Below are 15,391 nucleotides of genomic sequence, written 5' to 3'. Positions count from 1 at the left end.
GGGGGCGCGACTCCGGAATGCCTGGCAGGGAAGCCGCTCTCTTTGTCCGTGGAGGAGGAGGAGGAGGTGGATTCCTAAGGAGAAAGGGTCCCCAAGCTTCCTCCTGAAACTGTCCCCAGCACTAAACCCCTGTCTTTTTATGGGAATCAAGTTGCCACTGTGGCCACCACAATCCCGCTTCCTTGTTTTCCAGGTCAGAGCAAGGCGAAAAGCCTGCAGGGAGAGGTCGGGGGGTGGTCACCGGCGGGGCAGAGGGCTTGTCTTTGCTCAGCGCAGGGTGTCCAGGCTTAATTGAGGACCTGGGACCAGTCTGCCTCTCCAGGAGTCTCTTCACAGGGGTGGGAGGTTGTTTCTGGAATTCTGGCGGCGCTTTCCCAAGAGTGTGACCCGGGAGCCTGGAGAAGCAGGTGTGGTGGGGAGGGGCTAGAGAGGATGACCCGGGGAGTCCCAGAGGATCCGAGAACAGCTGCTTGAGCAGGGCATCCCAGCCTCCTTGGAAAGCCCCCACATCCTGTGTGCTAATTAGGATTGTCATGGGAAAGGGACGTCTTTCCACCCTCATGTCCCCATCTTTAGTCATAACTCCCAAAAGCCTCTTTGCCAGGGACTTTGCAGATACTGGCCAGCTGAGTAAAGCTTTCTGGGGGGAAGGATTCCAGAAGTGTTAGCATCTGGAGGGGCTTAAACCCTAGTGGGAAAGGGAGGGTGGTGGAGCTGAGAGAGACCATGGGGAGGAGGGAATGAGGAGGAATGTGGGGAGATTGAGAAAGAGGATTAAGTGTGGCTAGGGGGAGGGGGAGAATGTAATTGGGCAATTGGGGTAAAGGTTGTGGAGGTGAGGGTGCAGGCAGCAGATGGGGGGGGGGGCGGTGGTTGCTGAGCCCTGGAGGTGGGACCAGGGAGGACTAGCAGTTAAGACACCTGACCGGGCATTTCAGTCCTGCTCAGAATAAACAGGCAGGTGTTCACTTTTCTGTTTCAGACTAGATCTCTGCAGCATATGGAGAAACACCCTGGTGACATAAAGGTCCCAGCCCCTGTCCCACATTTGGGAGGGGGTGAAGTTTAATCAGTGTTTAGGGGTGTCTAAGAGATGAAGCGTGCCCTTTCGACAGAGGTGAAGTTACAGAGAAAACGGGGTTGAGGGACAGAATCTATATCCCCCCCCTCCTCCCCCCACCCCGCCCAGGTCTGACCACGAGGACAGGCTGACTACTGACTACGCCTGGTGGCTCCTCAGACTGGAGACTGGAGGCAGAGAGCTAGCCCTGCATCATTTTAAAGACTGCCTCGGGGTCTGTTTTACATTCCAGTCTGTCTTAGAGGCGCACGACTCAGACCGCTTTAGATTTCATCCACTCATTCTAGTTAGTGGTCAGTGGGTGAGTGGGTACTGAGCGCCTTTCTCCTAGTGCCAAGCCCTGAGCTGGATGCCGAAGGCACTGGGCTGAATTCCCAGGAATGCTGGGCTGTCAAGGAGCTTGTCAAAGCAGAATAGAATCTCTGGGTTTCTGGGCTCGGAGCCCCCTCCTCCCCCTTCTCTGCCAACAGACACTCAGTTCCTCTCAATATAGCTCATTGATGAGGCCATGACAGGGTAGGAACTTTATACTGCCGGCGCCCAGGCAACCTCAGCCAAGCCCTGGCAATGTTTAATTAAATTACCCGCCATCCCCAAGCCACAGTTTGAAGCTGGGAACCAGAAACATCCCCACAAACAAAGGAGAGCTGGAAGTCCCCTGCCTAGAGGCGAGTCCTCTCTTTTTTTGTTGCCTCCTCTATGTGGGGACATTTCCTGACACGGGAGCTCTGTTTCTTCAGAAGTTGCCTGCCCTGCCGGGAGGGAGGCCTCAGACTCTCAGCTCCCCTGGGCTCCCGCCTCGCCCACCCTGTCTCCAGGGAGATGGCTGGGAGGTCACAGATACCCTCTGTCGCCTTTGTTTGCCCTGGGCCCTTCCTCCCCACACCGACTCTGGGTTTGAGCTTATTTGCACTCTATGCTGGTCTCCGCGAGTGTTTTGGGCTAGGGAATCTGGAAGAAGGGAGGAGATGGGGCGGTGGAGGGGATGGTCTTGGCTGCTTCCAGAGCCTTGGTTGGGTCCTGTCCATGTATGGTCATTTATCTTGACTGGACTCACCTTTTCTGTCCCAGGGCAGTGACTGGAGTGCTGTCCTTCAGCGTCCCAGCCCCTTGTATCTTCCAGGACATCTGATTGCCACCACCTCCAGGGTTCCAGCAGTGGGACGTGGGGAGCCCCAGGCTGGGAGTGGGGCAATAGGACTCAGGCTCTCACCCCAGACTCATCGGCTTCCTGTGTGACCTTGGACAAGTCCCTTAGCTGCTCAGGCCTCATTTTTCTCTGTGGAACAAAGAGCAGCCTTGAGAGTCCTCTGGTTCCTGTCCTGTCATCATGCAGTTGGGCAGGTGAATGGGTTTGGTCTCTGCACCAGTGAGGGTGCTGCTTAGAAGTGGCCTGGTGCGACGCAGAGCCCTTTCCAGCTCACAGTTTTCTCTGCAACTTTTGCCTCTTTTATGTCTTCAATATGGTGAGAAAGGTCAGATGGCGAGAGATGAACGGTTTTGACAGAAGCCGATTTTTAGGTCCCCACAGGGTACTCTGCCCTGTGTGAGCACAGGGGTGGAGGAGGCAAGTGTCACAAGGCCCACGTGGTCGTGACAGTGTGGGGGATGCTCCAGGCCCCTTGCACACTTTGTCTTGTTTAGTCCTCACATCGATCTTAGGAAGGGCAACAATCTGGAAGAGATTAAGTTGCTCGAGATTTTACAGCTAGTCAAAGGCAGAGCTGAGATGCCAAATCAAGTGTCGCACGCTCTACTCCGTCATCGGTGAACACTTCCGGGGCACAGGCACTGTTCCAGGCACGTGGGATACCCCAGTAGCAGAACATCTGGGACTTTGCCCTCCTGGGACATTCCAGTGGGGCTGAGGGGCGCTTTGGAGAGGCCCGGAATTTTCTCTGACACAGTGATGCGCGGATGTAATGTGCCCTTGAGACAGGGTCATGCCTGGAAGGCGTTTCTCCCATTTCCCAGGAGCCAAAACATCTCAGGTGCTTTGGAATGCAGGTGTCTGAGTTGCCAGGAAAAACTGATTTTCTTTCTCTTGCTCCCTGCTGAGTTTATGAACATTCTTTATTCCTATCCCATTAGAGGCCTTTTCTTTGGGTCACTGCACCCAAGGACTAAATGGATTCCTCAGATCTAGTTCATGGTCCTGCGTTTAGAGGAGGCCAGGACTAGTCAGCACATTCCAGATTACGGTGGTCTCTGAAAATAATCAGAGAAGTGAAATCCCACAGTGACATTCTTTTGTCCCACAGCTTTGGTTCTGAGGTCTGCCTTCTGTCTCTAACTAACCTGCTGGGGCTGAATGAACTCAGTGCCTTTCCCTCCAAAAACCAGCTCTTCCTCATGACACTGCTCTGCCTGCAAATCGTGCTACCATTTACCACTTGCCCATTGTCAAGACCTCAGGATTCTTCGACTCTGTCGTTCGGAGTCTCTTTCGGGTGCCCAGTGTGTCGAGGCACGTGGCCATGTGGCCCAGCTGTTAAAATTGGCGTGCATGATGAAAATCCAGGGCGGTTATTCACATGCAGATTCCTAGGCCCAGGCCCCGGAGAGGCTAATGATTCCTCCTAGTGGCCAGTGGGTACTCTAGAAGGTGTTGCTCATCCATACCCCAGGAGATTCGGAAGCAGGTGATCCTGGAACCTCTCTGGGAAAGCATTCAGCTACTCGAGGTCAAGTCCTACCCACTTCTCTGTAGGGTCCCTCCAGTCTGTCACCTCCTTTTCATGTTCACTGCCAGGACCCTCATTACTTCTCACGTGGAACTAATTAACAGAGCATCTCTGGTCCTGTCACTTCTCTGTGTCACAGACTTCACTGGCTCCTCGTTGCCTACAAATAAAACCCGTCACAGCCTGGCGTTCCAGACCGTCTATGCTTTGGCTCTAACCTAACTTTCCAGGTTTCTCTTCCGCTCTGCCTTATATTTTCCCCTACTCCTGATAAACTGATGTCCTTTTTATCCTCATGTATCCCCTTAGAGTTCTCTGACACCCTGTCCCCCCAACTATTCACAAAGCCCCTTCTACTGAGATGCCACTTTTGCCTATTGAAATTGTCCTTCTCATTCAAGCCTTACGATACTTGTCATCCCATTTCTGGAAATGTTCTCCCACCCATCATTCCTTCATTTATTCAGTCAGTATTTATGGAGCTCCTAGGACATGTCAGGCATCGGGAATACAACCGTGAGCAAACCCCCCAGATACCCGCTCGGCAGGACTGGAGAGAGACAGACATTCACCAAATTAATCACACCAAGAAATGTGTGACTGCACATCAAGATAAATGCTGTAAAGAAAAAAAATAGGAGTGGGAATCCCATCTGGTCAGGGCAGCCCAGAGAAGTTTCCTTGAAGAAATGAGCTGAACTCTGAAGGATGAGCAGCAAAGAGGAATGCCAGAGTGTTTGGGGGAGGGACCAGCCTTGTGAAAAGGCCCAGAGAGGAGAAACATGTGGCGGGGGGGGGGGGGACTCGAAGAGGCCAGTGTGGCACCAAAGTCCAGAGCTTATTAGGGCATGAGGCGGGCCCGCAGAGATTGGGGCTGGGAGGGACAGGTCCTGACCTAAGGGGAGGTTGCGGAAGGGGTTTAAGCCCGGAGGGGATGTGGGCGAATTTTCTCAGCCCACGTGCGTTTTGTTGGCACCCTTCTTCTTCTGGCATATTCTGCTTCATAAATAGTCATTCGCACACTCGTCTAGTTTTAGATTATAAGCTATTTGAGTAGTGTCCGAATTCCTCAGAGCAGTGGGTTCTCAGCAACATGGGATAAATGATTAAAAAGTAGCCGAAGTCTTCAGTCAATCACAGCATGTTTATGGAGCCCTTGTGAGTGCCATGCACCGCCCTAGGGCACAGAGCTAGATGGTGGTGTCTGCGCCTCCACTTAAGGCCCGTATGAAGAATGCCGAGCCCCCGGTACACACCAGGCAGGCATACGCAGATACGCACCCCAGACCTCCTGAGGCGGGGGGCCTGGACTGGGAGAACATTTCAGGAAATGGGTGGCAAATGGCATAGGACCAGAATGAGGACAACTTCAATAGGTAAAAATGGCAAAGGAGGGCACCTGGGCGGGGGGAGCCCTGGTGAATAGTAGGTGAGGGAATGCAGGAGGATAAAAGGGCATCTGTCTGCTGGGAGTAGAGGAAGAGACAGGCGTGGGGGAGCTAGACCTGGGAGAGCCACAGCTAGCTTCCAGAAGTTCTGCGGCAGCTCTCCAGCGTCTCTGGGATTGATCCCACTGTTGTAAAAAATGCCTCTTGAGGACATTGGGGAGCACTGGACAAGTGCATTTCCCCTGCCACCCTGGAGAGAATATAAAATAGGGTCATTTAAGCTCTCTAAACTTGATCTCCTCATTTCTAAAAGGTGTTTCTTAGGATTGCCATGAAGATCATATGGGATGAGTTAGGTGCCTTCCAAATAAAGATTGTATAAGGAGTTATATATAATCTCTCTCTTACACACACAGACACACACACACACACACACCCCATACCCTCTGAACTAAACTTTCCCTATGACTCCTCCATCCTGCTTAGACATATAATAGAAAGTAAATTACAATGATAATCAACCAACTTTTATTGAGCTCTTGCCCCATGGCAGGTGTTATTTTAGCGCTTTATATTCATTCCTTCCTTTAATCCTCAAATCCACCCTTTGAAGTCGCTACCCGGCCCAAGCAGAGGAGGAAACTGAGGCTTAATCACACAGCTGGAAGGGACAGAGCCTCCACTGTTGGACCCAAAGCCAGCACCCCTGGATCGACCTCACTTCCCTCGGCTTTCCTCCCCAGCAAGCTGGCTATTTAGGAAGGAAATGGAGGCAAATCAGGGTACTCCTGCCCATCCCCCCCTCTTCCTCCTCTCTTCCTCCCATCCCTCTCCCCCCCTCCAGGTCCCCCAGCAGAGGTCCTGGTGCTGAATAGGGGATTGTTTTGCTTCTCCCTCCTGCCTCTGAATGTTGATGTTTTGGGTCATTAAGGGGCTCGGAGTTGGGGTGGGGGGTGGGTTATGACCCTGGCAAAGGCCTGAATAGCCATTGTTCCTTTTCTTCCCCCCTTGAATGGAATTCTGTCCCTGGTCTTGGTGTCTCCCTCTGGGTTGGAGGAGGGGGTGGGTCAGAGGCCTGCGAAGGGGAGCCTTTTCCCACCACTTTGATGGATAGAGCTTAAGCTGACAGATGCGAGATTCAAGCACCCTTGGAGCCCTCCCAGGCCCCCTCACCCTGCCTTGACCCTGGCATCTTCAGCCTTGATGTTGATACCCATGAAATGAGCCCTGATTGGGTGTGAGTCTGAATCCAGGTTTGGGGTGGGTAGGGGAGGAAGAGGCAAGAGTTACAGACCTAGTTTCCCTCCAGTGCTGCAGGCTCATTTCTGCTGTGCAGCTTCCCTGCACTAGCCCTGGCCCCCCTTCCCTGCCCCCCTCCCCCCGTGAGACCGAAAATGAAGACAATCCTATCTTTAGGAGGGTTTGGGCTTTTGAAAGAAAGATGTTAGAGAAATAGAAAATTATTATGATCATTATTACTGCTTTGATACAAGATTGAAAGCTCGCAAGTGTTAAGAGAGTTCTCTCAACCTGATTTTCTATTTTTGTTTTTACTGCACCCTTAAAGGGACAGGGAGCGGGATCTCTAGCTCCACCGCTGGGGGGCTGCCTTCCTGGAGACAGTCTTCTTCCTCTGCCCTCTAGGCTTCCGTGACCCTTTGTTCTTTCTCTTCATAGCCCTCCAGGCAGGGGCATTTAGAGAGTAGGGGAGAAGTGATACGCTATTTATGAGCACCTACTCTGTGTTGAGGGCTTTAGGTGCCTTAGTGCAAATTTCAGGGTGCAGGAGAGATCCAGAACCTGTCATATACAGATACATATTTGTCGAATGAATAAGTGGGTCACATTTAATTTTCACAAAAGTTCTGCAAAGGACTCACTGTGTCTCAGGGGAGGGAAGGAGGTTGGGGAGTTCTACATAAACTCAGAAGTGAATCAATCTGGCCGCAGACCAAGGTCTCCAGACTAAGAAGGGACAGGTGCTCTTTGTGGTACCCCGCACGGCCCCACACCCTTCACACTGTCACCGAGCTGAGCTGCTCCCACCCCGGGCAGCCGCACAGTCCTCAAGGCAGGAAGGAGTCTCGTTCAAAGCTGATACCTCAGCAGGCAGCCTAGGGCCCGCCCACAGCAGGCCTGGTTCCCGTTTGCCTCTGAAGGGAACACAGTCCAGTTTCATTCCTTGCTGACCCTGACCCTGTCCTCCGTCCCACTCTGGCAGGGACCCTCCGCCCAGTTCGCCGCAACTACTACGACCCGTCCTCGGCCCCCGGCAAGGGCGTGGTGTGGGAGTGGGAGAACGACAACGGTTCTTGGACGCCCTATGACATGGAAGTGGGCATCACCATCCAGCACGCCTATGAGAAGCAGCACCCCTGGATCGACCTCACTTCCATCGGCTTTAGCTACGTCATTGACTTCAGCACCATGGGCCAGATCAACCGGCAGACCCAGCGCCAACGCCGCGTCCGCCGGCGCCTGGATCTCATCTACCCCATGGTCACCGGCACCCTGCCGAGGGCCCAGTCCTGGCCGGCCAGCCCCGCGTCGGCCGCCTCGCCCGCGGCCCCGCCCTGCTCCTGCCCGCAGTGCGTTCTGGTGATGAGCATCAAGGCGGCCGTGGCCGACGGGGGTACCGGGCCCCTGCAGCCCCCAGCGGCCCGCAAGAACATGCCCCCACCTGGAGCGGTCAAGCTGCCCCCGCCTCCAGGTCCCGGGGCCAAGCCACTGGACAGCACGGGCACCGTCCGAGGGCCGGGGAAGACTGTCCCATCGCAGGCGATCCGGCGACAGGCCTCCAGCACGCCGGCAGGGGTGACGGCGGGCTCTCCCGCCAGTCCCCCCGGAGCCAACGGCAAGACCGGAAGGGTGGCCCTGGCGACCTTAAATCGGACCAACCTGCAGCGACTGGCCATTGCCCAGTCCCGGGTGCTGATCGCCTCTGGGTAGGTACTTCCAAGGCTGCCTCTGAGCATTTCCATCAAGGGCATAGGACCCGACTGAGCTGGGCCAGAGATGAAAGAGGGGCTGCCAAGACTTAAGCTCCCTGTCGTCTTGTCCTGACCCTCTGGTTGTGGGTGGGAGGCAGCATGGTGTGGTGGCTAAGGGTGGGCTTGGCCTCTGGGGTCCGTCATAGCTTTGCCATAGCCATGTGATTTGGGACAGAGCCCTAACATCCCAGAGTCCTGACTTCCTCCTGTGTAAATGCCGGTGATGATCCCCATGTTAGGCTAGCTGCTGAGGGTTCAAGGTTACACACACCATGCCCTAACAGGCAATACTAAATGGGCTCCCACCAGGATCTATCTGGTGGGAGCTTTATCACCTCATTTAAGCAAGTAGGCATTTCGATCCCATTTTACCCATGAAGAAATCAGAGGTTCTCTGGCTCAAAGCCTCGGAGCAATCATTGGCTGAGACCAAGATTCAAGCTTCGGGAAGTCTGACGTCAGGGCCAGACTATTCTGATTCGGCCGTGCTGCTTCTCTGTAGGCACCCACCACAGTGCCCAGCACACAGTAGGTGCCACATGAGGTCAGCACCTTTCCTTGGTCTCTCTGGAAACTGGAGGGGTAACTCCAGATTGGAATTAACAGCGCATATTTAGCGAGTACTTACTGTGTGTGCCAGGCACCTTCTGTGCGTCGTCTCAGGACTTCCTGTGACAGCCTGGTGTTGCTGTGGGTTCTGTGATCACTGTTTTTTATGATCTTCTTGGTCTTCCCAGTCTTCAAATGGGAGAGACCCAGGTCCATGTGGTGCCCACAGCCTTTGCCTTGCCAGCTCCTGATTTCTGGTGAGATGGGCCTCTCACAACGGCCTACTCTTCCTTTCTCCAGAAGGGCCTGACCCCACCTGTGACCCCTGAACCCCAGGCGGTCAGGGCGGTTTGCAGTGAGGTTGAACCCCTGAGTGTGAAATTCAGGCTGCCCAGAGGAAGCTGTCTGCACACAGAGGCTCAGCAGTGGGAGGAAAGAGGAGGAGGGTGTGCTGCAGAAGGAGAGGCCCAGCCTTCACTCCGGCCTCTGCCACTAAATGAAGCCACAGAGCCTCTGCAAGGTCCAGTTTCCTTGTGCATGAAGTGGGGATCATCAGGCTCGCCTTGCCCGCCCCATGGAGTCATTGTGGAAACCTCCACAAAGGGAGTTCATCCCTTGAGAGCTTACCAGATGCACTCTCCAGTGTTACCTCATTCCCTGGCCCTGTGTCAGGCATGGGCACCAGCTCAGAATTAACTTTCCAAGGAGGGCCACACGGCTCAGGTGTCATAGAGTGGGGGTTGGAGCCCAGGGTTTATTCCCCTCGTCCTCTGTCCTTTTGGCTAAAGCTCAGCTCCTCGCTGTATGTGAAGGCAATTTATAAATGGTAAAGTGCTGGTCAGATGCATGGGATTTTCCTATGACTACTTCTGAGCTGGCAGAATATTTGGGAGAGGGGAATGGGCACCTGAACCACACCACTGCTCTCTTTCTTCCCCAGGTCAGCCAGCAGCCACCTGGGGGCCTCTGACAGAGTTCTGGGGTAATTATTTGTGTGGCAGAGGGAGGCTCGGATAGTGGACAAAAAACACAGCCTCCAGAGCCTGACAACCCAGGCGGGAACTCAAGTACCTTGGTGTGTAACTTGGGGCAGATTATGCACCCTCAGTCTTCAGTTTGTTCATCTGTAAAATGGGAGAGTAATAGTACCTTCCTTCTCAGGGCTGTCACGAGAACTAAATGAAATACTCCGTGTCTAGATTTAGCACAATGTGTGGCACCTAAGAAGGGTTTGGTCAGTATTAGCTGCTCTTATTCACCTGTGTCTATTGAAAGTCGCTGAACTGAAGTCAGAGCTGAGCAGAGTCTGATGCCCCACCTCATTGCTGGCGCCCTTGGCAAATGCCAAGTGACCTCACGCCACAACTGAGGGGAAGGACTCCCAGATCACTTTAAATCGCACCCAGGGAGCCAGCCGGCAGCTCTTCATCTCTCTGCTTTATTCCCCCTGCCTGCCAGTGGAACTGGAGCGAGAGAATGGCGCGGAGGTCCGGGCAGCGCCCCCCTTCAAAAGGGCTATAGAAACAAGCTTTTTTCTCTGCTCTGTTTTCCTGACAGGGGAGGCCCCGCCCTACCCCTCTATCTTCCAGCCCTTTCCTTTTTCTACCTCTTACCACCACCCTCACCCCCCCCACCACCTTCTCCTCCAGTCTTTCTTGGCCATTTAATTAGCGTGCTTGTCCCCTTTGTGCAGCACTGCCGTCGACCTTCTGTCGTGGACTGGCCCCTTCCCCTCCTCTCCCTGTCCGCGAGCTCTTCAAGCAACTTTCCCACGGAAAAAAGGAAGACCAGGGAGGGCGGGAGAGGTGGGCTGAGGAGAAGGGTTTGGGGGAACAAAAGACCCTGTGAATTATTCAGAGACACAAGCAGGGGGTTTCTAAAGAGACGAGAGGGGGGCTGCGGAGTGGGAGGCAGGAGTGGCCCCTCTGGCCCTCTCCTCCAGAACTGAGGCCTCTCTATCTCTGGCGAGACTTCGGTTGCTGGAGAGACAAGACCGTTGTCCGGCCTGAGGATTCCTGGGTCGGCTCACAACTCCCCAGAAAACCCCCACTCCTTCTCACCATGGTATCTGCAGAGCTTTTCTCCTGCTGTCGGCCCCCTCCTTCTGCCACCTTGCCAGCTCTTCTCTTTTCTTAGTTCTGTGCTTGAGGGACAGAAATGGAAACTGAGAACAGCCCGGCGGCATGGGGGAGGGAGTCTTCTGATGGTTAGGCCAGACAGCTTTGGCTGAGCCGAGTTGCCGGGAGGATGTGAGCCGCATGCCAGTCATTGCGTTGCCGATTTCTGGAAGGAGGGCTCAGGCATGACAGCTGGGGCGCCCGCAGGGTGCCACCGGTGGGGACGACATGGGCCACCTCCCTGGTTTCCATTTTAACCAGTCACCACCGTGGGGGAGGAGCTGATCAGCTAAGGCCAACTCAACAATCCTAAGCATTGCCCCCCTCTCAACCTTACACTGTACGCTCGATGTCCTCAAGAATCTGAGAAAATTGGACTATTACAGCAGGAAAAAGCTTCATCGATGTCTGGCCTTAGCTGTGTGGCCTCCATCAAGTTTGCTTAACCTCTCTGTGCCACAACCTCCTTGCTTCGAAGAAAAAACTTCCTCTTATAGTTGGGAAACAAAAATGTAAACAACCACCCAATTTGCATAGAGCTTGCCTGTTTACAGATTATTTGACCTAAATCCTCTCAGGGACCCCGGGGACAGAGATGGAGGTGTCCTGTGTATGGGTGTGGTGACTCGGATGTGGTCAGCGAAGTGCAGGGAGGCTGTGTAGCTCCACCAAAGGCTCAAAGCCGGGCCAAGCTGGCCCTCCACAGTGCCCTTCTGCATTCCGTAAGCAAACAGCCCCCTCCACCAGTTCGCTGCCACCATCCGGAGCCTACCGACACGTTGTCCCTTTCCTGGAAAGACAGGGACACCGCCTCTCCCACAGTATTTCCCGGAGTCCAGGGTCCTCATGCAGACCCTCCCTCTCTTCAGGCCTGGCCCCCTCCCCGGGTTCTTGGGCTGCCCAGGGTGTGCTCTGGGGATTGGACTCTTTCCTGGTTAACCAGATTGGGTGTGGAAACCTGCCAGTCCAGTTTGTGGGAACAAAGGTGGCTTTTGTCACCCAGATCACAGCTACTTATCAGCTGGGGTGGGGGGGCCGCCTTGGAGCTGCTAGGGGCGAGGCAGGTGCGGGGCTGGACTGCGAGCGCTGCCCCCTGGTGGGGAGCCGGGGAATAGACCCTTCACGCGGGTCCCCAGACCAGCTGTGGGGAGCCCAGTCAGCTCGGGTGGGAGACCCAGGGCTCAGGCAGCTGCCTTGCTCTTAAGCACTAAGGTAGGGAATCTTCAGGAAGTCCCCCTGGCATCTGCTAACTCCAGACCCTCACAGGTTCACAGGTAAGGAGATTGAGGCTCGGAAAAAATTGAGGGAGGTCGTGAGGAGTTAACTGGCAGGCTTGGGACTCGAACCTGGTTTTCCTGACTCCCATCCACCCTACCATGCCTGGCCCTGTGGGGCAGGCCACGGAGTCCAGAAGCAAGGCTGGGCCTCTTTCCTTGGCTGACTTTCCTTTGTGTTGAATGCAGCCTTCCCCTCCCCCCATGCGGGTTTGATTTATCCTGGGGGGAAAGTAGCCTGTGGTGGCCTGTTGAGACACAAACACTCCCACATTTGTTCTTTCACATCCTTACAGCCCCAGCGCACATGTCAACATCCCGGGAAGGGACAGCACCCCCCCCCCGCCCCCGCCAGAGATTCAGCCAGGGAAGCACCCATCCCTGCGGGCTTGTGGGGGACAGACAGAGCCCCTGCTCAGCCCCATGCCAACTCCTCTGTCTTAGTCGTGGGTTTATTCCATACTCTCTCTGCGCTCCCATGTTCTCTGTCTGTAACGTGGGGTGATAGCAGGTTCACACGGACACGAGAATGCAGCCCGGTGCGTGGCTACCACAGTGGGCTCCGTGGCCAGACTTCCTGGGTGGGAATCCTTAGCTGTGTGGCCTCCATCAAGTTTGCTTAACCTCTCTGTGCCACAACCTCCTTGCCTATTAAAACGAGGTTGAGGATAATAGCCCCTCTTGCGTCGGTTGTTGGAAGTCTGAGATGGATTTATACACCGTGAGCTGTTACGACTGTGCGTGGGACCAGGTGGGTCCTATGCCTCTTCGCCATGACCACACATAGAGGGAGGGCCACGGGCTGTCTTGTCCACTGCTGTGTCCCCAGGCTCTAACGGAACGTCCCAAACGGAGTAGGGCTCAACAGGAATGGGCAAATAAACAAATAATAAACAATATAAAGACACAACAGAACATGCCCTTCCCCCTCGTGTTTTCCCTGCACAGCCCTGCCCCCACAGCAGAACTGTTGGCTCCTGGAGTCATCTGTGACCCAGTCCATGTGTCTCCAAGCCCACTTCCCCTCCGAGCCCAGCTGTAGAAGCCTGGGTGGTGGGGGGGGCGGGGCGGGGAGATGGCGCAAGACCCAGCCCCACGTGTCCTCTATTTTTCTCTTCGGCATCGTGGGAGGGCTTGCTTTTCCCAGGCAGCTGTGCGGACTCCTCTCCAGCCTGGCTCGGGTTTCTGGGGAGAAGGACAGAAAGAGGAGGAGGCTTTGCCTGATATTTAGATTTCTCAGGGAAAAGGAGGGGTGACAGCTATTGGAACAGTGGTTTCCCAATGCTGGGCTGCATCCTCTCAGCAGAAGCTGGTGGAAATGCAGGTTCTTGCCCCGCCCCCCGCCCCCCGGTGGGAATTCTGATTCACACTGGGGGCTCTGTCTTTTTAAAAGCTTCTTCAGTGACTCTTATGTACACCCAGGTTTGAACTTGCTTCTTTATTTATCGTTCTGTCAACCAATACTCACTGAATGCCTGCTAGTGTCAGGCTCTGAATGAAACAAAGATATTTGCCCTTACAGAGCCTCTGATTCTGGAAGGGAAGGTAATAAAGCAACAACTTATTTTTAAAAAATCCTAAGTTCCACGAAAAAAAAAAATAGCGCGAGGTAAGAGGGATTGAGGTGGGATGAGAGGGATGAGTCATGGTATTAAATGAGGTGGTCTTAGGAACCTCAGGAAAAGGTCAGCCACGACCGGAGGATCCGTAGGAGGAGGCTGAGCGGCTCTCTGGTGGTAGAGCCTTTCAGGCAGAGGGAACAGTGTATGCAAAGGCTCCGAGGAAGGGGCATGGCTGGCATTTGGGAAGAACAGCTGGAGCTGAAGGAGATGGTGAGCGATATGTGGAGACACCAGGGAGGTGAGGGCTTGAGAGTGGAGGGCGTTGGCAGGTCACACAGGGCTGTGTGGGCATTGCCGGGACCTTGGGTGAACTGAGGAGCCATTCTGAGTTTTGGGGTTCTGAGTGGAAGGGTGACCTGGTCTTAGATTTTAAAGGTAACGCTTCTAGGGATGCCAGGGTGGCTCAGTCGGATGAGCATCCGATTCTTGATCTCGGCTCAGGTCATGATCTCAGGGTCCTGGGATCGAGTCCCACATCGGACACCACGCTCAGCTAGGAGTCTGCTTGAGATTCTCTGTCTCCCTCTCCCTCTGCCCCTCCCCCCCAAAATAAATCAATAAAATCTTTAAAAATAAAGGGAACCCTTCTGGTTGTGGTGCTAAGAACTGACTCTGACTTTAGTAGGGATACGTAGTTTCTGTATAAAAGGGGAACCCCTCAGTGGGTGAATTTTGGGGTTTCCAACACTGACCCATTTTGTCCGGCTTGTCAAAACCATAACGTACCTGTTCTTGCCTTCCACAGGGTCCCCACCGTGCCAGTGAAGAACCTAAATGGGTCCAGTCCTGTGAATCCTGCCTTGGCAGGTAAGAGAGACCCTGGGCTGCCCTTGCTTGGGGCAGAAAAAGGAAGCAGTAAAGTCGGTAGTGAGCAATTTATAAAAGAGAAAGAATTAAAGTGAATGAGGATTATAGGAGTAGGGCTGGAAGGGCAGGAAGAGTGTGGGGAGAACTGATTGTTAAAAGCAAAGCATGCTGTTGAAGGTGAGTGAATGCATATATTTCTGGGGAAAGCTACGAGGAAGGGGAGGTAGAGAATAAGCGAGTTCCGAGAACTCTGCTGGGAAGCAGGAGGGTAGGTTTATGGGGAGGGGAGTTTATGGGATGTTGGGAGCTAACTCTGCAGTCCTTCTTCATGCCCTGCCCTTCCAGGAATCACTGGGATTCTCATGAGCGCCGCGGGGCTGCCTGTGTGTCTCACCAGGCCCCCAAAGCTGGTCCTCCACCCACCCCCAGTCAGCAAGAGCGAAATCAAATCCATCCCAGGGGTTTCCAACACGAGCCGCAAGACTACCAAAAAACAAGCCAAGAAAGGTATTGGCCTCCTTATCTTGAGGGGTACAGGAGTCAAAGGTTTGGGCCCCAGCCTTGGCTCGGCCATCATCACTAAAGGTCATACCCATGGCTTCACCCTGTGTGCCTTCATTTCTGCCTCTGCTAAGTGGGCCCAGCTAGTACCTGTTCCGATGATGGTACCAAAGTGGACTGTGTCTGAATCAGATGGAGACGCTTTTAAGAAGGATAAAAATGCAGCACAGAAATATAGAAACATAAAACCACGAAGTGTGACGCAAATAAAATACAATACAGAGGAAGATCGCCGTGGCACTGGAACCCAAACAGACTGGGTTCAAACCCCAACTTTGCCACTTGCAAGTCGTGTGACCGCAGAGAGTCTGTTTTCAG

At 54.1% G+C, this 15,391-nt stretch overlaps 1 protein-coding gene across 1 annotated transcript in view; it reads left to right on the top strand.

Moving 5' to 3' along the window:
- DTX4 (deltex E3 ubiquitin ligase 4) overlaps nt 1-15,391 on the top strand; it is a 21,895-nt gene that overhangs the window by 1,106 nt on the left and 5,398 nt on the right. The window contains exons 2-4 of the mRNA XM_081798919.1: nt 7,375-8,098; nt 14,451-14,512; nt 14,858-15,379. Of these exons, the coding sequence (XP_081655045.1) occupies nt 7,375-8,098; nt 14,451-14,512; nt 14,858-15,379 (1,308 nt within the window). The remainder of the gene's footprint in view (nt 1-7,374; nt 8,099-14,450; nt 14,513-14,857; nt 15,380-15,391) is intronic.

This window comes from Leptonychotes weddellii, chromosome 11 (genome assembly GCF_054177405.1).
Source record: "Leptonychotes weddellii isolate Sample4059 chromosome 11, ASM5417740v2, whole genome shotgun sequence".
Lineage (NCBI taxonomy): Eukaryota > Metazoa > Chordata > Mammalia > Carnivora > Phocidae > Leptonychotes > Leptonychotes weddellii.
The sequence above is the reverse complement of the archived record's forward strand: the minus strand, read 5'-3'. Positions and strand labels throughout refer to the sequence as shown.